Consider the following 27,740-nt stretch of genomic DNA (forward strand, 5'->3'; position numbering starts at 1 on the left):
TTTTCATAAGCTTTAAATAATTACCAGCTGTTTTCCTCAAATTCATCTTTGTATATAGAGGGATTTATCTGGTATCTGCCACAAAATGGAATGTCCAGTGTTCCCAGCTTCCTCCTTGATTCACCGGGGAAATGCCAAATTTGTCATCTCAGAAATCTGATTAGATTAATAAGGAAAAGCACAGATGGGGATGGAGTAGGTAAGTCAGGCCAATAGATAGTTCCAGTGCAGTAGAAGGACTTGTGTTTATTGCTTTGACTGGCATCATCTTTTGTCTTAGAGTCAGGGCAGACATGCTGATAATTCAACAATTTTCTGCTTTTCTGTGTCCCTGCTTACTGTTCTGATTCAGAGAGTAAGCAAATATACATGCTAAAATGTTTTTCAACCCATTCCCACTGATGCCGTAGTTAATGGAAATGCTTTCTGGACCTTAGCATGAGCTTTTCTCTGATCTATATCAGTTTTTCCTAGCTTTGTATCTTTGTGGATATTTTTCCCCTCACTTGGAATAAGACCTAAAAATTTTTTTAATTGTGGTAACATATATATATACAAACATAAAATTTCCCGTCTTGACCAGTTTCAAGTGTAAGTTCAATGGTGTTAATTACATTCACAATGTTGTGCTATCATCAACACCATGCATTATCAAAACTTTCCATCACCCCAAACAGAACGTGTACCCATTAAGCATTAATGGTTAAGCATTAACTTCCCATTCCCTACCCTTGCCCCTGGTAACCTGTATTCTAATTTCTGACTCTATAAATCTGCATATTCTAGTTATTTCATATAAGTAAGATCATATAATATTTGTCCTTTTGTGTCTGGCTTATTTCACTCAACATCATGTCTTCAAGGTCCATCCATGCTGTAGCATGTAGCAGAACTTCATTACTTTCTATGCCTGAATAATATTCCATTGAGTATATACCACATTTTGTTTATCCATTCACACATTGAACACTTAGGTTGCTTCCACCTTTTGGTTACTGTGACTAATGCTGCATGAACACTGGTGTGCAAATATCTGTTTGAGTCCCTGCTCTCAATTCTTTTGGTTATATGCCTAGAAGCGAGATTGTTGGGTCATATAGTAATTCTATGTGTAACTTTCTGAGGGATTGCCCAACTGTTTTCCTCCACAGCTGTACCATTTTACACTACCACTAACAATGCACGAGAGTTCCTGTTTCTCCACATCCTTGCCCAGTACCTGCTATCTTCCACTTCTGTCTTTTCACTTTCTTGATAATGTAGTTTGATGCACAAAAGTTTTAATTTTGATGAAGTCCAATTTATCTATTTTTTTTTTCTTTTGTTGCTAGTGCTTCTGGGGTAAAGTTCAAGAAACCATTGCTTAACACAAGGTCCTGAAAATGCTCCCTACATTTTCTTCTAGGAGTTTTATGGTTTTGGCTCTCATAGTTAGGTCTTTGATCCAATTTCATTCTTTTGCATGTGAACATCCAGTTTCCCAGCACCATTTGTTGAAGAAATTATTCTTTCCCCATTGAGTGGACTTGGCATGCTTGCCAAAAATCAATTAGCCATAGATATGATGGTTTATTTCTGAACTCTCAATTCTATCCCATTGGTCTATATGTCTGTTGTTTTGATTACTGTAGCTTTGTAATAAGTTTCAAAATCAGGAAGTGGGAGTTCGCTAACTTTGTTCTTTTTCAAGATGATTTTGCCTATTTGGGCCCTTTACCCTTTCACATGAACTTGATGACTGGCTTTTCCACTTCTGCAAAGAAGGCTATTAGAATTCTGATTGGGACTGTGTTAAATCTATAAATTGCTTTGGGTAGAATTGACATCTTAACAATATTTAGTATTCTAATCTATGAACATGGAATGCCCTTCCCTGCACTTAGGTTTTGTAGTTTCCCAATATAAGTCCTTTACATCCTTATTAATTACTAGATATTTGATTCTTTTAGTTGCTATTATAAATGGAATTTTTTTCTTGATTTCCTCTTTGGATTGTTCCTTACTGTATAGAACCACCACTGATTCTTGTTTGTTGATCTTGTACCCTGCCACTTTGCTTAATTAGTTTATTAGTTATTAGCTAATCAGTTATTAGCTCTAGTAGCTTTGTTACAGATTTTGGGGGATTTTCTACATATAGGATCATGTTATATGCAAACAGGGAAAGTTTTACTTCTTCCTTTCCAATTTGGATATCTTTTATTAATTTTTCTTGCCTAACTGTTCTGGCTAGCACTTCTAGTATAAGTATGCAGTAGCAATTGTAAAAATTGGTATCTCTGTCTTAATCTTAGAGCGAAAGCTTTTAGTCTTTCACTGTTAAATATGATGTTAGCTGTGGGTTTATCATATATGCTCTTTATCATGTTGAGGAAGTTTCCTTCTATTCCTACTTTTCTAAATGTTTTTATCAAGGATTCCTGGATTTGGTCAAATTCCTCTTCTGCATAAGCACTTACTACAGAGCTATAGTAATCAAGAATAGTGTAGACAGATCTGTAGGAAAAAGGAATAGAATAGAAATAAACCCTCATACTTAAAGGCAATTGATTTTTTTATTGCCTTTGCTACATTTAATGGGAGCATATTACAATGTTACTGGTAACTATAGACTCCAGTTGCATTGACTATATTTTTTCCCCAATACTATCCCTTTTTTAACACCTTGCAAAGTAAGTCAATTGATTTTTTTTTAAATTCTTGCAAATTTATTTATTTTTTTGCCCATTTAAAAAAATTAAATTCAGTTTTATTGAGATTTAGTCACATACCATAAAGTCATCTATGGTGTACAATCAACTGTTCACAGTACCATCATATAGTTATGCATTCATCACCCCAATCTATTTTTGAACATTTTCCTTACACCAGAAAGAAACAGAATAAGCATAAAAAATTAAAGTAAAAAAGAACACCCAAATCACCCCCCCATCTCATCTTATTTTTCATTTAGTTTTTGTCCCCATTTTTCTACTCATCCATCCACACAATGGATAAAGGGAGTGCGATCCACAAGTTTTCACAACCACACTTTCACTCCTTTTAAGTTACACTGTTATACAATTGTCTTCAAGAGTCCAGGCTACTGGGTTGGAGTTTGGTAGTCTCAGGTATTTACCTCTAGCTGTTCCAATACATTAAAACCTAAATAGGGTTATCTATGTAGTGCGTAAGAGTGACGTCTCGACTCCATTTGAACTCTCTCAGCCACTGAAGCTTTACTTTGTTTCATTTTGCATCCCCTTTTCGGTCAAGAAGATGTTCTAAATCCCACGATGCCAGGTCCAGATTCATTCCCAGGAGTCATATCCTGCGTTGCCAGGGAGATTTACACCCCTGGGAGTCAGGTCCCACATAGAGGGGGAGGGCAGTGAGATCATCTGCCATGGTGGCTTAGTTGAAGAGAGAGGACCACATCTGAGCAACACAGAGGCACTCAGGGAAAGACTCTTAGGCACAATTATAAGCACCTCTTCTTTGCAGCAACAAGCTTCAAGGTCAATTGATTTTTGCCAAGACAATTTGAAGGTGCCGACATAATTGGATATCCACATGCCAAAGAATGAAAGCATTCTGGAACCAAGATAATGGTGATGGTTGCACCACCCTGTGAATGTACTAAAAACCACTGAATTTGTTTGCTTTTAAAAGGATAAATTTTATGCTATGTGAATTATACCTCAAAAAACCTTCTGATTTAAGAAAAAATAGAAACAACTTTGGAAGGCTCAAACAAGTCTGTTTTTCAATTTCAGTCTTATGATATTTACTAACCTATGGTAAAAATAATTTGCATTCAACATGTTCAAGTTTGCGTACATAATATAAAAAATTGTTTCCTTTTGTTTATTTTACAGTTACCTGGCAGCCATCCTGATTAATCCACTTGTGCTGTACTTCATCTCTAGCAGAATCACTGAGGCCAGCATGATAAGCAAGAGCGGCCAGACCATCCTTCTGCAATGTGTCAGCCATTGTGTCACATTCTCGCCTAGAGAGGCAGTAAATAATCCCGGACTCATCTGCCAAGAAACCAAAACAGTATTGAGAAATTAGGGCTTTTAACATAGATAACAACAGACTTTACATTATGCTCTTAGAAATAAAATAAAATAAAATAAATAAAAAAATTTAGAAACATCTTAATGGCCAACATTAGGGGAATAATTAAAGAAGTGAAATGTGAAATGAAAGATACTGTAACTATTATAAGTGCTTTCTAAATTTTTAGAAGACATGGGGAAATGCTCAAGAAACAAAGCAGGTTAAGGCTACAACCACTACAGATATAGCATGCTAAAAGAAAGAAAAATGCATTCAAAGATTATTGGCAGGATAGAGGCCAAAGTGTTAATGGTGATTTGTCTTAGAGTGAGGCTTCTCTTTTGCTTGTTTCAAAATTTTTATCAATAAGTAAGTATTACATTTATTATTGTTTTTAAAGTCAGAAAATAAAAGGTACTAAAGAAAAAGTCAACTTTCTGTGGCAGAGCCAAAGATATAGATGTATACTCTAAACTGTATTAGGTGCCTTGGAGAGCTGGAAAGGGTGGTTACTGACTTTTCCTTGATATCTCTCTGTATTGCTGATTTGTTCAAACAAGCAATATAGACTAATTAAAAAAAAAAGAAATAGAAATTTTTAACAAAAAAAATTCACCAGGGAAAAGTAGCAAAGGGGCCACATGGAAAATTACTATAAATTTCAGAATCTCAAATTAATAGAACTCAAAAGCAAATGCAGTTGGGAGAATGCACTAAAACAAAGAGTTGTACAGTTCATACACTGATAGAAGTAAGAGGAAAGACAATGAAACAAAGAATTATAATATAGTTGTGTAGGAGGTAGTACTTAATATACTTTTTGTTAAGATTTATTATCAAACCAAATGAGATTTCACAATTACTAGAATTGAAAGAGTTGCAATATTCCATTCTCTAAATAACAAGTTAGTGCTATCAAAATGAGAAAAGAAATGTTTAATATGCAATTTTACATATTCTTTTGCAGTACTAAAAAGATTTTATAAAAAATCACCTCTAGACATAATTCATCACATGGCCATACTCACATGGGTAGTGCTTTCTGATCCATTCTAAGCAATCAAATGCCACCTTCTTAGGCTTTTTCGGCAATACATAGTATTTCAGATTATGTCTGTTAAAGCTCATGCTAAACCTAAAAAATAGTCCCAAACATAAAATGTAGTATTATGAGAAAATATAGTTTGAGCCATCTTCAAAAATTAAACACTGATTTTCCACAGTGCAAGCCTAAATACTAAGTTGTCTTAAGATGAATATTGCCGTTGGCAGCTTCCAGAATAGAACACTGAAATGGAAGTTAGGTTAAGGGTTAAAGAAGGGAATGGTGATAGGCAGGGAAAGGATCATGTCTATGGGACGAGATGGACAAAAAAAAAATTAGGACTGAAGAAGAGAATCTGTAGAAAAGACAAGATAAGCCAGAGACGGGTAAGTTATTTAAAAGATTTATGATATAAACATGTACATTTTTAGACCATCAATGTTCCCAAATTTTGACAGCGTACATAGAGTTCTTCACAGGGCAGCAGGAGTTGAAGCCCTACAGATCATAGGGAAGACTTTGGATTACATTTTGTCTGGGCCCAGAGGGGACGTGGCTGACTCTGAGACAGATGTGCTCCTCCTCCTCCGGTCTTTTGCTCTTGGCATCTCATTTCCTCCGGAAGCTCAGCGTCTCCATTATTCCCTTTCTTGTATTTTCAGTTTCTTTTCTGAATTCTTCCTTTTGTCTCTGGATATGTTCTAAGACCACCAATCCTAAAAACAGTAAAAGCTTCTCTTGACCCTGTCTTCCACTGCAGCTAGCATTCCACTCTTCTCTCCTTCAATGGCAGTTTTTTGAGAAGACACTTAGGCCCCCAAGCAACTCGCCACACATCCAAATTCAACTCCCTTCATTTCCACCCTGGCTTTCGCCACCGCCATTCTACCAAAATTATTTTCTCAGAGCTTTTAAAACTAAGGAAGGTGAGGGAATTGTTACGGGGTTCCTGGCTCTTCAGGGACCCTCCACCCAGGTTCCAACTATCTCCTATCCACAAGGAGAGACAACAGTGTAGAACAAGTTAAGGTTAGAGCACAAAGATATCTCAGGGCTTGGGCTGATAGAAGGAAACAAAAAAGATATCCTAAATTGCAATAAGCCATCGTAAGGAGGTTGCCTGCGTCTACAAGGAGTAGGATCAGAGGGAGGAAAGATGGGGTTAAAACCATTGGCTTTGTCTTTCTACCTAGATCCAAGTTAAATGGGTCCAGGTTTTGTTGCCATTGGCAGGATAAACTCCAGTTTAGTTCTGGGACTAAAGTTGCTTCACATGTGGTGGGCAGCCTTGTTCCTTACGGTACTGCTACAGATAAGAAAGCCACAAAATAGGCAGCAGTGATCTCCCTACTGCCTTTAGTATACTCAGTTGCCTTTTTTCAGATCTCATTCTCTCTGGAGTCTTTGTCATTCCACATTGCTGGCCTTCCTTACACAAAACCCTCTACTAGCTCACTATTTTGCATTTTTGTGGGTTTCTTCTCACAATTCTGACTTCTCCATCTCCTTCTCTTCTTCCTTTGCTTATTCCTTAAGTGAAAATCATCCCCCAAATGCATGTTTCTCTTCCCTTCTTATTCTACATTCTCTCCTTCAGGAACCTCACTCTCACTGTTTTAATGGACGGACACCCATTAAGATCATCCTTTTTGTCCCCAGGTTGGAACTCTTTTCAGATTCCTAAACCACATTCGACTTCTTTTTAGATCAGTGGTCTACAATTGGGGAATGCATACTCCTAAAGGTTCAAAGATTCTCCAAGAGTACATGAGCAAAGATGATTTTAAAGAAATCAATTTCCAGATCCTCAATTTTCACGTTCTTTTCCTAAAACTGGATTTGTCTGAGAATGCAACTGTAATCAAGAAACCCCCACTGGTTCCTCCTTTCTCACTTTTCCTTTTACAATGGCCCTTCTTCCACCTTCCAAAAAACAAACAAACAAACAAACAAACAAACAAGCAACCACTTTTCTCATCTATTCTAAATTTTACTGTGGTGCATAGCTTCATGATGTAAAAACCTCCAGGATACCAAACAAAACAAACTGAAATATGGCATGGGTGTGGCTGAATCTTTCTTTACTCAAAGCACCAGAAACTCCTGGTAGGGCTTCATGTCTCTATGTGTTTTACATATTTCTGTGTGACATTAGGAGTGAGGTATTTTGCCCTTATTGGGATGTTCTGATTTCAGATATACTGACAGTAAAGTGGTGGGAATGAAGATGCTTTTCACTTTATGACTTTACCTCTTTCATTGATATTGTCATAGGAGGCATTACTCCCGAGGTCTGGTGATGCTGTTGTTAAACGATACAAGGACTATCTCTCTTATGATATCCTTTATAGAAAAAACAGAGTTCTTTTAGTGCTTGAAATGGCAAAAGACTGTTTAGCAGATTGTAGCAAAAAGGCAGAGATAAAAGACTGATAGAGCCATGGATTATCATTTCAGTTAATTATTTACATTTGCTGCTACAACAAAGGAAACTGCAGTAATGATAATATTATGGCATGAAAACAATCGCCTAGGAATACAAATGATGAAGATAATCTCACAATTTATTTGAGTTACTTTGGGCTTAAGTCGGGGATGTGGCATAAGAATCTCTATCAGTAGGAAAGCTGCAGTGACTTGACATAAGAGGGGCCTTGTTGCTTTTCTCCATGCTTTAAACACTAATTTTAGAACAATATTTTAGTCATAAAAAAATCTATAGACCAAGAAAGAAAGACAATAACAAGTGCAAAGTAAAATTAAATGGCTGCTTGCACTGGGTGCTGCTGGGAGGGACCCCTTTCGGAGAACTTTCCGGAAGACAAAACCTATTGACCTGTAGGGGCTTTCTGAGAAAATGGAAGAATGGAATGCACCCTATAGAACTGCAGATAAGCAACACTTGGTAATAAACCAGGTTTGGTCCAGGAGAGATAGCTTATCAGAATGGACAAGCATACCATGCTAATCAATGTGTATCTGCTCCCTAATTTGTAAAACACCCCCCGCCTCCCACATGTAAAAGGTAAAACTGAAAATGGAAACTTAATATTTCCTTGCTTGCTTCCGTGTTTGCCCTATATTAGCTTCCCCTTTCCAGTCCCTTGGTGGGGCTCTGTGCTGGTTTGTATATTTATGTCCCCCAGAAAAAGACATATTCTTTACTGCATTCTTGTAGGGGCAGACTTATTTGTGTGGATTGGGTTGGAACCTATTGTTTCAGTGTCCATGGAGATGTGACCCACCCAACTGTAGGTGATGACTCTGATTGGATAATTTCCATGGAGGCGTGGCCCCGCACATTCAGCATGAGCCTTGTTTAGTTTACTGGAGCACTATATAAGCCCAGACAGAAGGAGCTCATAGCAAGCTGGAGCAGAGACAGACATTTTGAAGGTGGCTGTTGGAAGCTGTTACAGACATTTTGGAGAACGCCATTTTGAAACACAATCCGGGAGCAAGCAGACGCCAGCCACGTGCCTTCCCAGCTAACAGAGGTTTTCCGGATGCCAATGGAATTCACATACAATGAAATATTTATTTAGTTATACAAAGTAATAAAGTACTGACACATGCGTCAACATGGATGACCCTTGAAGAGAAGAAAAAGAATGGGGAATGACTGCTTATAGTTAACGGGGCTTTTTTTTTGGGAGCAATAAAAATGTTCTAAACAAAGATCATGGGGATGGTAGGACAACTCTATGAATATATGAAATACCAGTGAATTGTACACTTCAAATAGGTAAATTTTATGGTGTATGAATTAAATCTCAATTAAACATTAAAAAAAAAAAGGAAAAAAAAAAAAAGCTTTGGATGCCAAAGAATTATATCTTGACTAAAGGGAGCAATAATGGATATTTCCATTAAACGGTAAATACTTACCAAGATGCCATTTTAAACCTATGTGTGAGGAAATGGAATGAACTTGTGCTCAACTCTTATTGTTTTTGAAACTGAGATAGTGTCACTGGGATGTGTACTAAATAGTTAAGTTAGATTGAAAAATGAAGTCATTTTTTTTTGGGTGGGGAGGATCAAAAAAACACGATACTTTAGCTAATTGGTTTGGCAATGAAGACTGGCTTTGCCAATTAGGTTACATGGTACTCATTTTCCATTATTTCAGAGAACTAAATCTACTGCTCCAAAGTTTTGACAAAACCATATCATAAGCATCATACACCTTTTCACCCAGCACTTCTACTCTCACGTATATACCTATTTTGACCCAAGAGAAATGAAAATATATGTCCACACAAAAACTTAAACAGAAATGCTCATAGCAGCATTATTCATAATAGCCCCCAAATGGAAATGATGCAAAGGTCTATCAACTGATGAATGGATAAATAAAAAGTGGTTTATCCATGATGGAGAATCATTCAGCCATAAAATGGAATGGAGTACTGATACATGCTACAACGTAAGTGACCTTTAAAAACACTGAGAGAAGCCAGCACAAAAGGTCACATATTGCATGATAATCATTCATATGAAAAACCAGAACAGGCAAATCTAGAGACAGAAAGTAGATTAGTGGTTCCCTAGGTCTGGGGGAAGGATGGGGGAAGGGAAGAGAATGGGAATTGACAGCTAATGGGTAAGGGGTTTCTTCTAGGGTGGATGAGAATGTTCTAAAATTAGACAGTGGTGATGGTTGCACAATCCTATGAATATACTAAAAATAATTGAACTAAATGGGTAAATTTTATGATACATCAATTATCAGGGTCTTGCTTCCCTGAGTTCCCGTAGTCTGTAATATATATCTCTAATCCCTACTTACTTTATTCTGCAATTTGGTGCTGCCTCTCGATAAATATGTACAATGGTTAGTTAAACATAAATCACAAATCCTATACTTCCAAAATTTATTTGAAAGGTGAATGGAATCTATATCATTTCTTTTAACTCTGACCATCTGCCAATTAGTATAGCTGATCTAAAAGAACATAGATTGCACCTGGCACAAACTGATGGAAAAAGTTAAAAAGTGTCTATTAGAAAAAAGAAAAACTTCATAGATCAATGTAGTACTTATAGAAGCAAATTTCCAGGCTACTGGCTATATATACTAAAACACAATATGACATTGTGTTAAAATACATACCAACTATGGAAGCAAAATATCTCTTTTCTCCTTATTTTATAGAAACACCCCCTCTGAAAGTGAGATTAAATTAAAGATTCCATTCTAATTTTGGAATGGAATTATATAGATATAATTCCTATACTCAAGTATGACCACTAGTGCTATGTAAAAGAATTATTAGCAACAAAAAAACTTTAGAGCTGAAAACAAACAAGGTAAAGGCTGGAAGAAATCCAAAGTATGTGAATTCCCTGCTCGACAACAGATTAATTTAGAAGTTGTCAGTTTAATCTGCAAAGGCCTTTGTATCTACCTTAAACTTCTAATTCCTTTCACAGCCTTCATATGGAACTTTCAATTCTTCTCATGATGCTCTGAGAATTGTTTTTTTTTTTTTTTATGATGTTCGTAGATCTAGTTTATTGTCTTTATTCCCAAATGAACAAAAGCTGTTCACTCCAACATCCTTTTGTCATGACTCCTTTAGACACTCCAGATTAATGTTTATATCTCATACTCAATGTGCTCACTAATACATTAGGATGAAAAAAAAATACTCTAACCTTGGTACACAAAAGATGCTTAATACATATTTGCTGAATCAATGAACCTCCCAGAGAATGCACCATTCTACAAACTCAGGAATAGGTTCAAAACAACCCAGTATAACCTATACATGTGGGAATACTTTTTATAGTAGTGTTTATTATTGAGTAATTATGGATTTGGTGGCAATAAGAAGCAATTTTTAATTTTTATTGTGGTAACATATACAATGGAGAATTTCCCATTTTAAATCTTTACAATTCAGTGGTATTAATTACATTCACAATATTGTGCTACCAATACCACCATCCATTACCAAAACTTTTCCATCACCCCAAACAGAAACCCTCAACCTATTATACATTAACTCCCCATTCCAACCCCCACTTCCCACCCCTGGTAACCTGTAACCTCCTTTCTGTCTCTATGAATTTGCTTACTCTAGGTGTTTCGCATAGTGAAATCATAAAATATTTGTTTTTTGGTATCTGGCTTATTTCACTCAACATATCTTCAAGGTGCATCCAAGTTGTAGCAGGTATCAAAACTTCATTACTTTGTATAACTGAATAATTTTCCATTGTAGGTATACATCATGATTTTGTTTATCCATTCATCTATTGATTGACAGTTGGGTTGCTTCTACCTTTTCTGCTATTGTGAATGATGCTGCTACGAACACTGGTGTAAAAATATGTTTGAGTCCGTTTTATACCTTTTGGGTATATACCAAGAAGTAGGATTGCTGGGTACCATGTTAATTCTGTATTTCACTTCCTGAGGAAATGCCCAATTGCTTTCCATGTCTGCACCATTTTATATTCTTAACAACAATGCATAAGGGTTCCTATTTCTCCACATGCTCACCAACCCTGCAACAAGAAGCATTTTGCTGTTCAGATGAAAACAAAGTAAAAACATACCTATTTTCTAGACTGCTTTCAACATCCTGGATATAAATGAAAATTTAGGAGAAAATGACAAAGCAGGGTCATTTTTCACTTTGAAGTATTCTCTGGGATATATATGGAAGCCAAAATGAGATAAACAAAAGCTATTTCATTACTGGCACTATATCAGGGTCAGTAAGTACAGCATGCAATTTGTCCCTACATCCAAAATAGGTGCTAGGATACTGTTTTAATTTCAGCATGTTAAGAAAATCCCCAGGGCCTTGTTCCTAATCTTTGCTGCACATTGGAATCACCTGAGGATCTTTAAAAAAAAAATTGGCTTCCTGACCCTGAACATTCTGATTTAATTGGCATAGAGTGCAGCTTGGGCACTGAGATTTTTAGAACTCTGTAGATAACTCTAATGCGCAGCATAAGTGAACCACTGCCCTAGGGTTTTTAAATGCATGACTTTCAACAACTTACACCTGAGGTTTGAGAATCTTCAGCTGAGTGAGGATGTCCTTCTGTACCCTGGGATTAGCCGTGGCAGTAAGAGCCATCACCGGAACAGAGGGAAACTTCTGGCGAAGCATATTCATTCTTTTGTAATCTTGACGAAAATCATGTCCCCACTAGTTGGAAAACAAAATACTGCTTTTCAGACTACTTGGTTCTTTCTTATGTGAAAAGCAAAAACTGGTCAATAGATTAAGTTTCAATGAAATGTATATAATCATTAAAAATGGTTATCAACAAAACAGAGTGCCCATTGTTCAGTGAAACAGAACAATTCACTCAATGTGTCTCTTCAGTTTTGAAAATTATGTTAATGATGGTAGTATATATTCATTGATGTTTCAAGACATAAAAAACAGAATTTACCTGACTGACACAATGTGCTTCATCAATAACAAAACGTGCCAAGAGCTTCCTCTCATACAGATTTTCCAGAGTAGAAATCAATCTGTTACTTGCACAAATCTAGACCAGAAATGTATTAGACATTTTAAAACAGTTAAACACTACATCACCTTAATGACTTTGTTGTCTTTAAGTTCCATTACAACTAAGATGCATTAAAATCTCCATTTTTGGCCTTATTTCAATCTATGAAGAGAATAGCAGAAATAATAGAAAATAGCAGATCAAACATTTTAGAACTTTCAGCCACATTCAACAAACAGTTATGTATTGGCCAGTGGTTCTGAAACTTTTTTCCTGCCTCAAAGCATCCAAGGGTTGCCACACACGCACACTGATAACAGGGTTACAGATGCGTGTTATGTGCATGCATGCTGTAAATTGAGTGACAGTTCTCAAAATAACTGGCCTTTACTCTTCAAAAATGTCAGGATCATAAAAGACAAAGAGAGACGGAAAAACAGTTTAGATTACCAGAGATTAAAGAGATGTGACAAATGCATGCAATACATGATCTGGGATTTTCTTTTGCTATAAAAGATACTGTGGGACAGTTAGCAAAACTTGAATAAGGTCTATAGATTAGGTATTGTGTTGATATACATTTCCTGATTTTGATAACTGTACTGTGGTCATGTAAGAAACATCTTTTTAGGAAACACACAGTGAAGCAATTAAAAGATAAAGAGATATTATGTCTGCAACTTACTCTCAAATGTTTCAGGAAAAAACATACAAAAAGAGAACAATAATGCAACTGTAGTAAAATGTTATGATTTGGGATTTCTGGGTGAAAGTTATACAGGAATTCTTTGTATTATATTCTACATCAGAAAGTACGTAAAAATTAAAAAAATGAAAAATCTGTATCTCTGGTTGCTTTAGTATTCTACTTAAAAATAATGTATAAATACAAACCTTTTCTGGAGTGACATACAGAAGTTTTATAATTGGATCTTTTTTGGATAACTGGAGGTAAATACTTGTAGCTTCTGAGTCAGTCTTATCACCTGTCAGATACGTAGCTGGAATCTAAGTATAAAAGTAGTTAACATTAGCTATTAATATGACTTAAGCTTATATTTATATTTAAGTTTTATAACCATTTGATAAGTCACATACCAAACTTGTCAAAGGAACTATATTTCTCAATATAATAAAAATAAATGTACATATTAAAAAAATAAAAATTCTTATTAAACACAACTCAAAATATTCTTTACTTCCTTTTATGCTTTACAAATTTGAAAAAGTTAACCTGCTTTAAATTCAGTGTTCTTTTGGTCTCCCTAATTATTTCATATTTGTAAGTTAAATATGAATTCAGCATCGAAGAGGTTCCAGTTCTAATAAAGGGCTACATTTTTTTTAAAGGTAAATGTATCTTCAGATTTTTAGAGCATAATCACCATGAAAGGGCTGTAACATCATAGACATCTACCATCACTGCATTGAGACATCCTTTGGAAAAAAACTCAAACCAGTGTGGTCTTGTCAAGGGGTAGTGGCTCATGACCCTGAAAACAGTTCTGTTTGACCATAATATGTGGGGCTTAGTAGAGTGCATTCACAGACTTCCTTAATTTTGGCCACAAGGAAAAAACACATACGTATGCCTACACACACATGCACATGCATTTTAAGATACAAGGGAATGAGGACTATGCTTATGTGGCAGCGGTACAAAAAGAAATCCTTCATATTAGTAAAAATACAGGCTAAAAGTTCTTACTAAAATACATTCTTTTAGAATAAAATCAGATTCAACTACAGGAAATTATCTGTATCAGAATTATCAAAGACTTGTGCTTAACTGTATTGTAACTTCTGGGCTCTATTCTCACAATTCATGAACAGTTAAAAAAAAACGTTGTCCAGAATACTGAAATATAATTGTTTTTATAGCATGATTTTATTAGTATTTTCATTATAATTCACAGTGCTTTGTTTTTACTTACATCTAAGGAAGTTAACTTTTGGACTTGATCTACTATTAGTGATCTCAAGGGAGAAATGACAATAGTGACTCCAGGAGAAACACAGGCAGGTAGCTGGTAACACAGACTTTTACCACCTCCTATAAGAGAAATGGAGAAAAAATATCTGTCAGGTTCCATCTTGAAGCATGAAGGCAAAAGTTACAAAGTGGGTTACGTATAATACTGAAAACAATTAACTAACAGAACACTAAGTGATATTCCCCATGGTGCAAACAATTTGCCATATTTATGAGCCAAACATTAAGACAATTTAAATAATGTGTCAAAATTACCTTTCAGGACTTCTTATATAGGCATACATAACAGCAAAATCAGTAATTCAGGGCAGGAAACTTAAATGCAATAAAAGTCTACTTGAGAAATCCAAATACAGCAAGCTTTCTATTTCTTTCTGGTACAAGGGGTGCTCCAATTAACATGATACTCAAATTAAAATAATTACTTTCTATATAATATTTAAATTTTTAAAGAGTTAGAATGTAATAAAATATACAACACTAAAAACCAGACTGAACTTTGTTTAATATTTCTCTGATGATCCAGAAGGCACTTCTAAGATCTCATTTTTTTAAAAACCATTAGTATGAACCTCTCAACACCGAATATCAGAGCATTTACTCACAGTACTCTTATCAATATGATAATATTCCCAATCTTCCTTTGAAATATAAGGGTAGATCTTGAGTTCTAGTTTGTGTTGGACCATGTAATTAGCTATAAGAACTTAGACATGCCATTTAACCTTACCATACCTCAATTTTATCACCTGCAAAATGTACTAGGAAGTAATTTTCAAATTTTTTTTTGTCTTAATTAAATCTTATTTGGAATCTTTATATATATAAATATAAATAACGATAAAATCCAGAGGCTTCAATGGGGTAGGAGGACCCTGGAAAGTCCTGAAAAAAAGTGGACTAGATCAATGCTGGAATCCTTTCAAGTTTTATAATATCAAATTTGGGTTGAAGCTGAAGATCCAGAGTGATCAACAAGTTAGTGAAGTGTGAAATGCTGATTATGAAGCCCATAGATAGTCTACATTTAAAAATCAGTTTGTAAATATTCAGAAGCACTGTCAACATTATTTAATAATGATGTCAATAACCCTTTTGCTAAAGGACATAAGGAGAGTCAAAGGCAGAAGGAAGACTTTACATTTAGGCACTGAAACTACAAATTCTTCATTTTTCCTATCATGCCAGCCAGCAAATATTTATTAGACATAACAGCTCCAGTTATATAGTAGTGTTGTTATGGGACACTTATTAACCGCTTATTTAAATTCTTACTTGGACAGCTATAAATCACTGGACAGCTGTTTTGAGTTTTAAAAGCAAAATGAAAAGTCCTGGACTTTTTCAAAACTGGGGCCAAGAAAGAATTTGCTAAATACTTTACATTATTCCTCATGGCAATCCTTAAGAGGTAGATACTTTATTATTATCCTACTGCCAGATAAGGAAACTGATGTTTAGGGAGTTAAGTAACTTGTCCAATGTCATACTGCCAATAAGTGGCAGAGCTGAGCTTTAAACCCAGGCCATAACCCCAGAGCCAACGTTTTTAACCACAATGCAATGCTAGACTGCTACCAAATAAAATACTAGAAATGGTCATGCTCTTTGACAGTGACTTTTTGGTTTGCTTTCCAGACTTATTCAGTCCAGAAAAAAGAAAAAATCCTGACGAGAAAGTCTAAACCAATTTAACACAATGAGCTTTAAGTAAAAATCTTAAAAGGGCTATATAAATGTTACCATGTCAACAAGAACATAGGATATGAGGTAATGAATTTTCTTGCTATGGCATGGGAGGTTTAAATGTCTCAAAATGATGGAAACACGGTTTAGGTATTCTTTTTATTTTTACTGAAGGGCTTTCATTTAACATCTGCCAATAGATTCTTGCCAATTTGTATCTAAAAATACATACCGGTGGGCATTAAGATGAAACAGTCTTCACCAAGCAGCGCAGCATTGATTGCCTCTAGCTGATTAGTTCTAAAATTGTGCAATCCAAATTTTTTATGAAAAATCTTCATCATTTCTTTTGAATGAGGAAAACTAAGACTTTGGAAACATTCGTGTTTCAGATTTTTGGATGCTAAATTTTGCCCAGACTTGCCTAAAAACCAATGTTAAGAAAAATCAGTGCATCAATGTAACAAGTCAGCACACATAGCACATGCCTCGTTCAGCTGTTTACCAAGGTTTCCTCCCCTCCCCCCCACTCTCCAGCAACTGTACTCTCAAAGTCACCAGAGACATCCAAAGCGAAGTCTGTCTTTGACTCTTCTGCAGCACTCACCACCATCATTTATTCTGTCCTTCTGCATCTTACTTCACATTCAAAACAATCACGTATTTTCTACTCATGCTGAATTCCCTTTACTGGCCCTTTAAATTTGGGAGTTCTTAAAATACTTTTGACTGGGATTTTTACACATTCTTTTTTTTTTAATTTTTCCTGGTCCTATGATTTTACACATCACCACTGTGCAGAGAATGCCTAGATTTCTCTCTTAAGACTCGCCTGACATCCTCTTAAGTTCCAGTCCTCAATACACCTCCAATTGTCTGCTAGACATTTCCACCTGAATGACTTACCAACACTTTAAGCTCAAGTCTTAAAATAGCCTCCTCAGTTTTTCTCCAAATCTGACTCTGCCTCCTGATTTCCCTTTTTCTGTTAGCAGTGTCACACAGGCCTGAAACTTAGAGTCATCTCAGCTTATTCTGAATCTTCTTTCATAATATCTCTCACATTCACTCCCTGCTCTTGCACCCTTGCTGTCACAACTCTGGTTCAGTACAGAGAACAAGAAGTACCATGCCAGCTTTGGCAGTTACTCTAACCCCAACACTCAACTGTCTCAAAGATAATTTGGAACATCAAGTATGACACATGCTAACATGATACAAAAATAAATCTATTAATGGTTATTTTAAAGGTCAACAGCATAACTGCAAGAACAACCTCCACGGTATTAAGTCATCAACAGTAAAAACAGGGAGGGCTGTACTTTATAACATCTCACACACATAAACTTGTTTCAGCTAAAACATATTTTGTGATAACATTATAGAGTTGATGTAATGTTTAAAAATTAACTTTGGCTTTCTTCTGTAGCCTTCAGAGTGGCTGATTTCATGCCTCCAAAAACTTCTCTCTCACTAAACTGTGAGCTCCAAGAGGGCAGGAAATATTCATTATTCATCTTTTATCACCTGAACCTAGCTCAACACTTGGCACGTAGTAGGCATTAAATAAATGATTGAACTATGTCATTTCTGACTTCATATCCTTCGACTGCCCTGCATTTTAAGACATAGAATGTGTTTCTCTATGATACAAATTAATCAATTCTCACCAATCTAGAATTCTAAAAATACATACAATCACATTTTTACTATATAAATTCATCTTTACTTTTGCCCACCCCCCAAAATCATTTAAAATTTGGCTCTCTTGTTTTAGAGCTTTTTTGTTTAAAAGACTAAAAATGTTAATTTAAAGGCAAAGCACATTTGTAATGACTTTTAAAGCTTTACTACAATAGGTTATAATTACACATTTTATAAAACTACAGCTGCTACAGAGACAAAAGAGCAACTTGCTTTTGAAATTGTGATTTGTAATTCATATTATCAGTAGAAATTTGCATATAAACAATATGGTTTTCAAGAAATGATGGCTTGCTATGCTTTTTCCTATGCAATTCCCACTTTGGACAGTTTTGTTTTCCTTTAATACATAAGCATTCAATTTATTTTAAACTTACCAGTGTAATTCTGAATTGACTCTGAGAAGTTTTTATTTTGAGCAGTAGATGACACTGGAAGACAGTTTGTCTTGGCTGAAGAAATTCTTTCTGATACTGATTTAATTGGCCGACCTTCCTTAATAGGTTGATAGGCAGATGTGGAAGATTTGCTGGCTGCTAAATTATGCATTATATTTTCCCAGTCATCATCATCATCAAAATCATCTATATTAAAATTATCAATATCACAGGAAGCCTGGATTTCTGAAATCTCTCTTTTCTCTAAGTCATTTATTGAAGCAGTGTGTTTACTCTGATCTTTCACAGCAGTGCTTGTGAGAACACTTCCTGGAAAATAGGAGCTTTCATTTCTTTTCTCTATCCTTGGTGTTTCAGCCCAGTTGATACTTACAAAGGACTTGTCTAAATGGGAGTTGAATAATGGTCTTTCAAAGGGATTCTTCTTGGTGGCTGAGAATCCTATCTTCCCTGGGGTAGTGGTCAGTAAACATTCTTCACTGGAAACGGAATTTGAAGGAAGGTGTGGAAAATTTAGTTTCTTAACAGAATTCTGTGTAGAATAGGAATCACCCTTTGGAAATGAATAAGGAGAGGAAAGAGATGCCATATCTTCCACAGGGCTGCATTTCCACACTGAGCCAAGAACACCTGAATCAATTCTATTAAAATCTGCATCAGCTAAGAGTTTCCTTCTGAAGAGAGAAAACAGAACACCATATTAAACGGGAGTAACCTACTTATATTTACACACAAGTATATTTTCAGCTTTCATCCTAAACAAAAATTGTGGCAAAATATATCCTGTTTTTTCCAATCTCAAAAATTTGAACACAAATGCTCAAGGAACCGCTTGAAAAAGTAAATGAATTTAAAAGGGTGACAATATTAATGAGATCGTCCTAACCAATTTCCTGGCTAGAATATCTGGAAATTTTGCCCTGCCTATTTTTGCCTTAAAGTGGTAGAAATGCAATCAGATATATTCCAGGAGAAGAAAAATCAAGATACCTTATGTCCCGCTGCTGAAGCAGTTCATTCCCACAATCCAAAGCTTTTAGTTCCTCATCAGGAATAGTATCAACCAATTTACAGATGTCTTCCATCACATGAATAAGCTGCTGCTGTAAACTTAGCTGTCTAGCTATAAAGCAATTATGTTGTTATTTTCTTCTTTGAAAACAAAAAACATAAGATTTTGAAATAGGCATGTAAAATTTGAAGTCATTTAAAATAAGATCATAAACAACATACAATGTCTTATTATCTGTGAAATAAATGAAATCAGATTGTCTCTATTCTGTATCATGAGAGACAGATATCTGTGTTTTCATTTAATTTCATGTTAATAACTGGTATTTCTCTTAGAGCAACAAACATTAGTAGAGGGTACAAAGGTATATCAATTTACCATGAATTTTTTACTAACTTCAGGTATAAATCTCACCTGCCCGTACCAGGTATATCATAAAGGGATGGACAGGCAATAACCCACACTTGTTGCTTTGGCCCATCTGGCATCCATCTTTTAATGGTAACAGCAGAGCACACAGATTTTCTTTTTTGAGGCACACCCCTCCCCAAAACACTCCCTGGGCATCTGATATAAGGTAGTCCAACGAGAATTAACCCTAGGAATTTTCAGAATGACCAAAAGGGGCCTTCTGTTTTCAGCAGGCGTGATCATTGCAGGTGGCCCTCTTTGCAACCACATAGGGAAAGATAGCTTGAGGAGAAGACCAACGCAAGGAAAAACAAAAAGCAGAGACAGAAAGAAATGGGGAGAAAGATGGAGAGATGAAACAGAAGAGAGGAGAGAGAATGCAGGAGTGAGAAATTCCTGATGACATTGTTTGGACATCTGAATCCAGTCAGCCCAAGCCACATTTTTGTTGTTTAAATAAGGCAGTTGAGTGTTTCTATCACTTCCAATAAAAGTTATGACTATTAAGGGATTGTAATTCCTAAATCATGTCCATATATAACTTCTACTAGAGTAGGGGGAGACTGAGTCTAAGGTATAGGGAGATATACCAGCTATATTGCAAATATATTTTCTGGAGAGAAAGTGCTATAGGGTCAAATAGAGCAGAAATGTTGCCTCTTTCACAAAGGTAACCTGCCTTACTTGGCCCATCAGTCCAGTGGAGAGGATTCTTACAAAGCCATCGGTTTTGGTGAGGCAAAATTGAGTTCAGTTCAAATTATTCTTGAAAAATCCTTTAACTCAGCCAGAGTATGGTATACATGGTTTTCCATATAGAATCTGCATAGTAATTTTTTTTTTTTATGGTCAAAAAACTTATATTTAGAATTTGCCAGCTGGACTCAGTTTAGACGATTCCAATTTTGTTGACGACATCCAAAGTATCATAGCCAGGAGCCAGTCGAACATATGCCTTCCTCTCTCTATCAGGCCTGATCAGGGTGTTGACCTTTGCCACGTCAATGTCACAGAGCTTCTTCACAGCCTGTTTGATCTGGTGCTTGTTGGTCTTGACAACCACAAGTGTGTTGTTGTCTTCAGTCTTCTTCATGGCTGACTCAATGGTCAGGGGGAACTTGATGATGGCCAAGTGGTCAAGCTTGTTTCTCCTGGGGGCGCTCTTCGGAGGATATTTGGGCTGTCTTCTGAGACACAGTGTTTTGGGCTGCCGGAATGTAGGTGAAGTGCGGATCTTTTTCTTGTGGCTGTGGATGCCTTTCAATACTGCCTTCGTGGTTTTCAAAGCCTTTGCTTTGGCTTCGGTTTTGGGAGGGGCAGGGGATTCCTTCTTCGCTTTCAGTGCCATCTTCGTGAAAAGGCTGTATAGTAATTTTTGGAACACTAAAACCTAGGTACCTCTAAAGGTAAGCTGTGTTCAGATATCTGGACATTCAAACCAGTCTGCCTCTAAGATAATTATCAAATTCCAGATGAATGGGGGAATGAGTAGAAAACTCTGAAGTATTCTTTAAGACTTTTCTCCATTCTAATTTCAAGTACCTAGAACCTAATATTTGTTAATAGATTTGTTAGTTATCATGAATACTGAAGAAATTAGACATGTGAGAGCAACTGGTGTAGAACCTGGCACATAAGAAGTCCTCAATAAATGTTTGCTGGTTTTGATTGCTCAGGTCCACATTTCTTTGAAAAGTTGTAGAGATAAATGGGGACATTTTTAAGATGGCATCTTTGGTCTGGCTCCTCTAAAAGCTGTCTTTCCCCAGCTCTTGGGCCTTGGTCTCATGAATTCTCCCAGTAATTTTCAGTTTATAGGGGTGAGGGGCGCTGGATTTTAAAGTCAATGTACAAGTTAAAACACCTATGTGCCTCTATTCTACAACTATGGTTATAGATTTCTTTGAGGCATAAAGACTTTTTCGTTTGGCACATATAGATGGAAAGATAACTACCTGACTCCCTCAAGAAGGCATTTTCACATATGAATATTGGGATAGCTGGTTTCATTATCATTTAAAATACAAGTTAAGTCTGCTACGAAGTCAAAGATTCCCTTCTAACTTACCCATTTATCTTTGCCTGCTCATCAAGCATTCCTCCCATTTTTAAAAATAGTACCCTGATGTTCTCCAATTCCTGGTTCAGGGTGGCATGACCCAGACCTGGCCAGTGAGAGTAGCGAAGAGTTACTGGTTCAGTTATGGTTGCTTACTTAGCCCAAGTTGGACCATTATGAACACTATCCGGACTTCTGTTGCAGCTACTAGGAATAAAGCTATCTTCTTCCTGGGGTTGCTGTGTCAGTAAGAAATAAGCCTGTGGGAGACTTCTGGGGAAGATGGCAGAGTAGGGAGCTCCAGGACTCAGTCCTCCCACCAAAACAACTATTAAACAGGCAGGAACTGTCTGAAACAACTATTTTGAAACTCCAGAGGCCAGAAGAACACTGTACAGCATCCACGGAAGACAGGGAGGAAGAGGCAGATAAATTATGGTAAAGAGCCGTAAGTCGCTCTCTCTGCGTGGCAGCTACCGGTGCTCAAACCTGACTCTTGCAGCAGGCTGCTGCGGGGTCCAGACCCTGGCTAGCTGCTGTTGACAGAAAGGGACATAAAAAGCCTCTTCCTCAAGAACAGGGGTGGGTAAGTCCAATCACTGATCTCGGCTTTTGATTAGTGAATTCAGATCACTGATTCCTGGTTGTTAAGGGTAGCTATTGTTTTAACCCTCTCCAGACTGGGGTGGAGGCGGTAGAGATTTAAAGACACAGGGCTTCCTCAGGGTTGCAGATGACAGTTAGCTGCGTTTGCTGGACAGTCCAAGAATGTTCAGCTTTGGGGAGCCACTGGAGAAGATTCTGGAACATTTCTGATCCCTTCTCCAGGGTGCTTGGAGCCAGTAAGCAACCCCTCGGTGGGTCCCTGGCCCTGTTGTAACTGGGAAAGAATGACTTAGGAAAGTCTACTCTGGGGTGACTGTCCTCCCAGAATTTGCCCTCCAGGCAAAAGCAGTGTAAGACAACAAAAGGATTGTAAAAAACTATATAGGTGGACAATTTGGGACAAAGGCCTGCTAGTGTCAAATACCTGGGAGAGGCAAGACTGTCCTCTGGGAATCAGAGGGGACAACCAAACTCCTATAAACAGGGGAATTCGAAAACAACTAATAAGCAAAAGCCCAGGACAAGTAGGGGCCCAGAAAGACAGGAAAAACCCTGCATATTGTATTCACCTTGGGCAGACCTTCCTGATAGGAGGGCTAAAGCGCAAGAGAGTCTCTGTCTTATCACCAGCAAACAGACATGCCAGGGAGTAAATTCCAGAGTTAACATTTTAAAATATTAAAATGTACAGTGAGCAACAGAGTACAAGACACACAAAGAAACAGGAAATGATAGCCCAACCAATAGAAGAGGCTAAAAATACAGAAAACAACAAAGATGACGAGAATGTGGACACATCAAACAAAAGCCTTTAAAAAATGATCTTAAAAATGCTGAAGGAGATGAAGGAAAATACAGAAAAAGTACTAAGGATATCAGGAAAATAATGAACAATATGAGAATCAAAATAAAGATAAAAATTTTAAAAAGAAACCAAACAGAACTACTGGAGTTGAAGACTACAATAACTGAATGAAAAAATGCCCAGGGGGGTTTCAAGAGCAGACTGGAGCTAGCAGAAGAAAAAAGAAATATTAAAAGTAAAAATAGGCAGAACCCGGAGACAAACGGAAACCAGGATCCTGCGCCATGGTCGCAGCGCTACCACCGGGCTCTGGGAGGGAAAGTCAACCGGCCTGGCACAGAGCTGAAGAAGCTGTTCAACTGACGGCAGGTTTTGAACCGGCAGTGGCGACTGAGGCACTGTGTGGTCAGAGCTGTGACACATGAAGGGTTGATCATGTGGCACCACCTCAAGACATGGGCGTCCAGTTCTCATGCCAACATTACTCTGTCAGGGAAGAAGCAGAGGAAACTCCTCCAGCAGATCTGGCTTGCCCAGAAGGAGAAGGCAGCCATGGATGTGGAAGCTCCCCCAAAGCCAGCCAGGACTAGCAAACCACAGCCGAAACGCCCAAAGAAGACGAAAGCCCCCCAGGGTGTAGAAATGGAAGAACTTGATGAGGAGAGCTGAATCTCTCACCCCTTCCACCAAATGATTTTCATCTGGAGCCAGGAGGCCCCTGCCAGGGGAGCCCAGGTTTCAGCAGACTTAGGAGAAAGCATTGCCCCTTTCCATTCTCCCCAGATTCCTCTTCCATGATAGGCTGGAGGGACTTGTTGGGAAGGAACAGGGTAGAAAAGAAAGATTGGAGGGAGCTAGGGAACGGGTTTATTTGTAATAAAGGCCTAGAGTTCTGGAAAAAAAAAAAAAAGTAAAAATAGCCTAAAACAGCTATGGGACACCATCAAATGCACCAATATACTCCTTATGGGAGTGACAGAGGAGAAGACAGAGAAAGGGGCAGAAGGAACAGTCAAAGAAATAATGACAGAGACCTTCCCAAACTTAGCAAAAGACATGCATATGCACATGCAAGAAGCTCAAAGAACACTAAACAGGATAAGCAGGAAGAAAAATAAAACCTGTCATATACTGATTATTAAATGCAAACAACAAGGAGAGTTCTTAAAGAAGCAAGAGAAAAGCAATGTGTTAGATACAAGGGAGTCTCAATTAGAATGAGTGCTGATTTCTTATCAGAAATCATGGAGGCAAGAAGGCCATGGATTGAAATACTTCAAGTTCCGAAAACAAGGAGGTTGATGGTGAAAGAAAGGAAACACAAATAGTAGGCAAAAGACAGCTGGGGTGGCTATGCTAATATCAGATAAAATAGACTTTAAGTCAAAAACAGCTGGGAAGGACAAAGATGGTCATTATATACTGATAAAGAGGACAATTCAACAAGATGATGTTGAATTATAGATTCATAAACATACGAATTATAAATATATATGTACCTAATAGCAGAGCCCCCAAATATATAAAGCAAATACTGACAGATTTTAAGGGAGAAATTGATGGTTCTATGTTTGTAGTATGAGACTTTAGCACACCACTCTCAATAATGGATAGAACATCTAATCAGACGATCAATAAGGAAGTACAGAACTTGAAGGATGCACTAAACCAACTAGAACTAACACATATATAGAACACTGCACACAATGAAACCAGCATACACATTCTTCTTGAATGCACAGGATAGACCATATGCTGGGTCACAAAACAAGTCTCAATAAATTAAAAATACTGAAATCATACCACATGTATTCTCTAACCACAAGAGAATGAAGCCTGAAATCAGTAACAGAGGAAGAAATGGAAAATCCACAAATATGTGGAAATAAAACAACATGCTCAAACAACCAATGGGTTAAGGAGGAAATCAGAAATGAAATTAGGAAGTACCTTGAAGAGAACAAAAATCCAAAACTTACGGGATGTAGCAGAAGCAGTGCTAAGCGGGAAATTTATAGCTGTAAATGCCTACATTAAAAAAAGAAGAAAGATTTCAAATCAGAGACCTAACCTCAAAACTGGAAGAACCAGAAAAAGAAGAGCAAACTAAAGCCAAAACGAGCAGAAGGAAGAAAATAACAAAGATTAGAAAGGAGATAAATGAAATAGAAAACAACAAAACAATAGAAAATCAACAAAACCCAAAGTTGGTCCTTTGAAAAGACAATCTTTTGGCTACACTGTCAAAGAAAAAAAAAGAGGATATAAATAACAAAAATAAGAAATGATAAAGGGGACATTACTACTGACCCTGTTGAAATAAAAAGGACTATAAAGAGGGTACTATGAACAACTGTATGACAATAAATTAGATAACCTGGATGAAACGGAAAATTCTTAGAAGCACACCACCTACTTACACTGATAAGAAGAAAAAGAAGATCTCAAAACACCAATTCGTAGTTATGAGATTGGATCCGTAATCAAAAAGCTCCCAACAAAGAAAAGCTCAGGACCAGATGACTTCACAGGGAAATTCTATATCCCAAGAAGACTTACTCCAATTTTGCTCAAACTCTTCCAAAAAATTGAAGAGGAGGGAACACTTCTTAATTCATTCTCTGAGGCCAAAATCACCCTCATAGCAAAGCTGGAAAAAGATGCCACAAGAAAGCTAGAGAACCAATATTTCTTCTGAATACAGATGTAAAAATCCTCAACAAAATGCTAGCAAACCACATCCAATAGCATTGTAAAAGAATTATACACCATGATCAAGTGGGATTTACTACTGGCATGCAAGGTTGGTTCAACATAAGAAAATCAATTAATGTAATACATCATATTAATAGAATGAAGGGGAAAAAAACACAACCATCTCAATTGATGCCAGAAAGGAATTTGACAAAATACTTGATAAAAACACTTAGAACACTAGGAATAGAAAGAAACTTCCTCAACATGATAAAAGGTATATATGAAAAGTCCACAACTAACATCCTACTTAATGGTGAAAGACTGAAAGCTTTCCCTCTAAGACCAGGAACACGAAAAGGATGTCCGTTGTCACCATTGTAATTCAACACTGTACTGGAAGTTCTTGTCAGACAATTAGGCAAAAATAAATAAATAAAAGGCATTGAAATTGGAAAGGAAGAAGTAAAACATTTCCTGTTTGTAGATGACATAATCTTATATATAGAAAATCCTAAAAAACCCACAACAAAGCTATAAGAGCTAATAAACAAGTTCATCAAAATGGTGGGAAACAAGATTAACACACAAAAATCAGCAGTTTTCTATAAACTACTAATGAGCACTCTACGGAGGAAATCAGGAAAAAGATTCCATTTACAATAGCAACTAAAAGAATCAAATATCTAGGAATAAATCTAACCAAGGAATGTAAAGGACTTGTATACAGAAAACTACAAAATATTCCTAAAAGAAATTAAAGAAGACCTAAAGAAATAGAATAATATTCCACTTTCATGGACTGGAAGACTAAATATCATTAATATGTCAATACTACCCAAAGCAATTTATATTCAATGGAATCCCAATCAAAATTCCAGCAATATTCTTTGCAGAAATGGAAAAGCCAATCATCAAATTTATATGGAAGGGTTAGGAGCCCCAAATAGCTAAAGCCACCTTGAAAGAAGTTGGAGGACTCATACTTCCTCATCTTAAAACTTATTACAAAGCCACATTAATCAAAACAGCATGATACTGGCACAAGGACAGACATATAAACCAATGGAATTGAATTGAGAGCTCAGAAATTAACCCTTATACCCAAATGATTTTGACAAGGTGGCAAAGACTGCTCTACTGGGAAAGAATAGCCTTTTCAACAAATGGTGCTGGGAAAACTGGAATTCCATTTGCAAAAAAAAAAAAAAAAAAAGAGAGAGAGGACCTATATTATACAATGTATACAAAAATCAACTCAAAATGAATCAAAGACCTTAATATAAGAACTAGAACTATCAAACTCCTGGAAAAAAATGTAGGGATGCATTTTTCAGGACCTTGTGTTACGAATGGTTTTTTAGACTTTACACCTAAAGCATAAGCAACAAAAGAAAAAAATGGATAAATGGAACCTCATCAAAATTAAAAACTTCTGATCCTCAAAGTACTTTATCATGAAAGTAAAACAACGACCTACATAATGGGAAAAAATATTTGGAAACCACATATCCAATAAAGGATTAATGTCTAGAATTTATAAAGAAATCTTTCAACTTAACAAAAGACAAACAACTCAATTAAAAAACAGGCAAAACAGACATCTCTCCAAAGAAGACATACAAATGGCCCAAAAGCAAATGAAAAGATGCTCAACATCATTAACCATCAGAGAAATGCAAATCAAAACCACAATGAGATACCAATCCATACCCATTAGAAAGGTTCCTATATAAAAAATGGAAAATAAGTATTGGAAAGGATATGGAAAAACAGGAACATTCATCCATTGCTGGTG

General features: G+C 36.6%; 3 protein-coding genes across 7 annotated transcripts in view; 1 reads left to right on the forward strand and 2 right to left on the reverse strand.

Annotated features, from left to right (window-relative positions):
• Positions 1 to 27,740, reverse strand: part of BLM (BLM RecQ like helicase) — a 98,929-nt gene that overhangs the window by 27,348 nt on the left and 43,841 nt on the right. For 4 of the 5 annotated variants that reach the window (XM_037833100.1, XM_037833101.1, XM_037833102.1 and 1 more), the window contains 9 exons: positions 19,346 to 19,478; positions 18,335 to 19,029; positions 16,486 to 16,677; positions 14,509 to 14,627; positions 13,469 to 13,582; positions 12,512 to 12,610; positions 12,113 to 12,261; positions 5,073 to 5,179; positions 3,862 to 4,022 (listed from right to left, as the gene is read on the reverse strand). In XM_037833100.1, the coding sequence (XP_037689028.1) occupies positions 3,862 to 4,022; positions 5,073 to 5,179; positions 12,113 to 12,261; positions 12,512 to 12,610; positions 13,469 to 13,582; positions 14,509 to 14,627; positions 16,486 to 16,677; positions 18,335 to 19,029; positions 19,346 to 19,478 (1,769 nt within the window). Of the gene's footprint in view, positions 1 to 3,861; positions 4,023 to 5,072; positions 5,180 to 12,112; positions 12,262 to 12,511; positions 12,611 to 13,468; positions 13,583 to 14,508; positions 14,628 to 16,485; positions 16,678 to 18,334; positions 19,030 to 19,345; positions 19,479 to 21,711; positions 21,944 to 27,740 lie in introns of those variants that run through there. The other variant, XM_037833104.1, reaches the window with a different exon arrangement.
• Positions 20,320 to 21,536, reverse strand: LOC119531641 (60S ribosomal protein L23a-like). Its single transcript, XM_037833105.1, has one exon. It carries the CDS (start codon positions 21,124 to 21,126, stop codon positions 20,668 to 20,670), a length of 459 nt encoding a protein of 152 aa, XP_037689033.1. The 5' UTR covers positions 21,127 to 21,536; the 3' UTR covers positions 20,320 to 20,667.
• On the forward strand, positions 22,014 to 23,917 carry C4H11orf98 (chromosome 4 C11orf98 homolog). The gene is given in 2 exon segments (XM_037831587.1): positions 22,014 to 22,084; positions 23,494 to 23,917. Coding segments are annotated over 2 exon segments (495 nt in total).

This window comes from Choloepus didactylus, chromosome 4 (genome assembly GCF_015220235.1).
Source record: "Choloepus didactylus isolate mChoDid1 chromosome 4, mChoDid1.pri, whole genome shotgun sequence".
Taxonomy (NCBI): Eukaryota; Metazoa; Chordata; class Mammalia; order Pilosa; family Megalonychidae; genus Choloepus; species Choloepus didactylus.

Excerpts from the sequence above, each read along its gene's own strand:
- LOC119531641 (XM_037833105.1), bottom strand. The coding sequence starts at position 21,126 with ATGGCACTGAAAGCGAAGAAGGAATCCCCTGCCCCTCCCAAAACCGAA.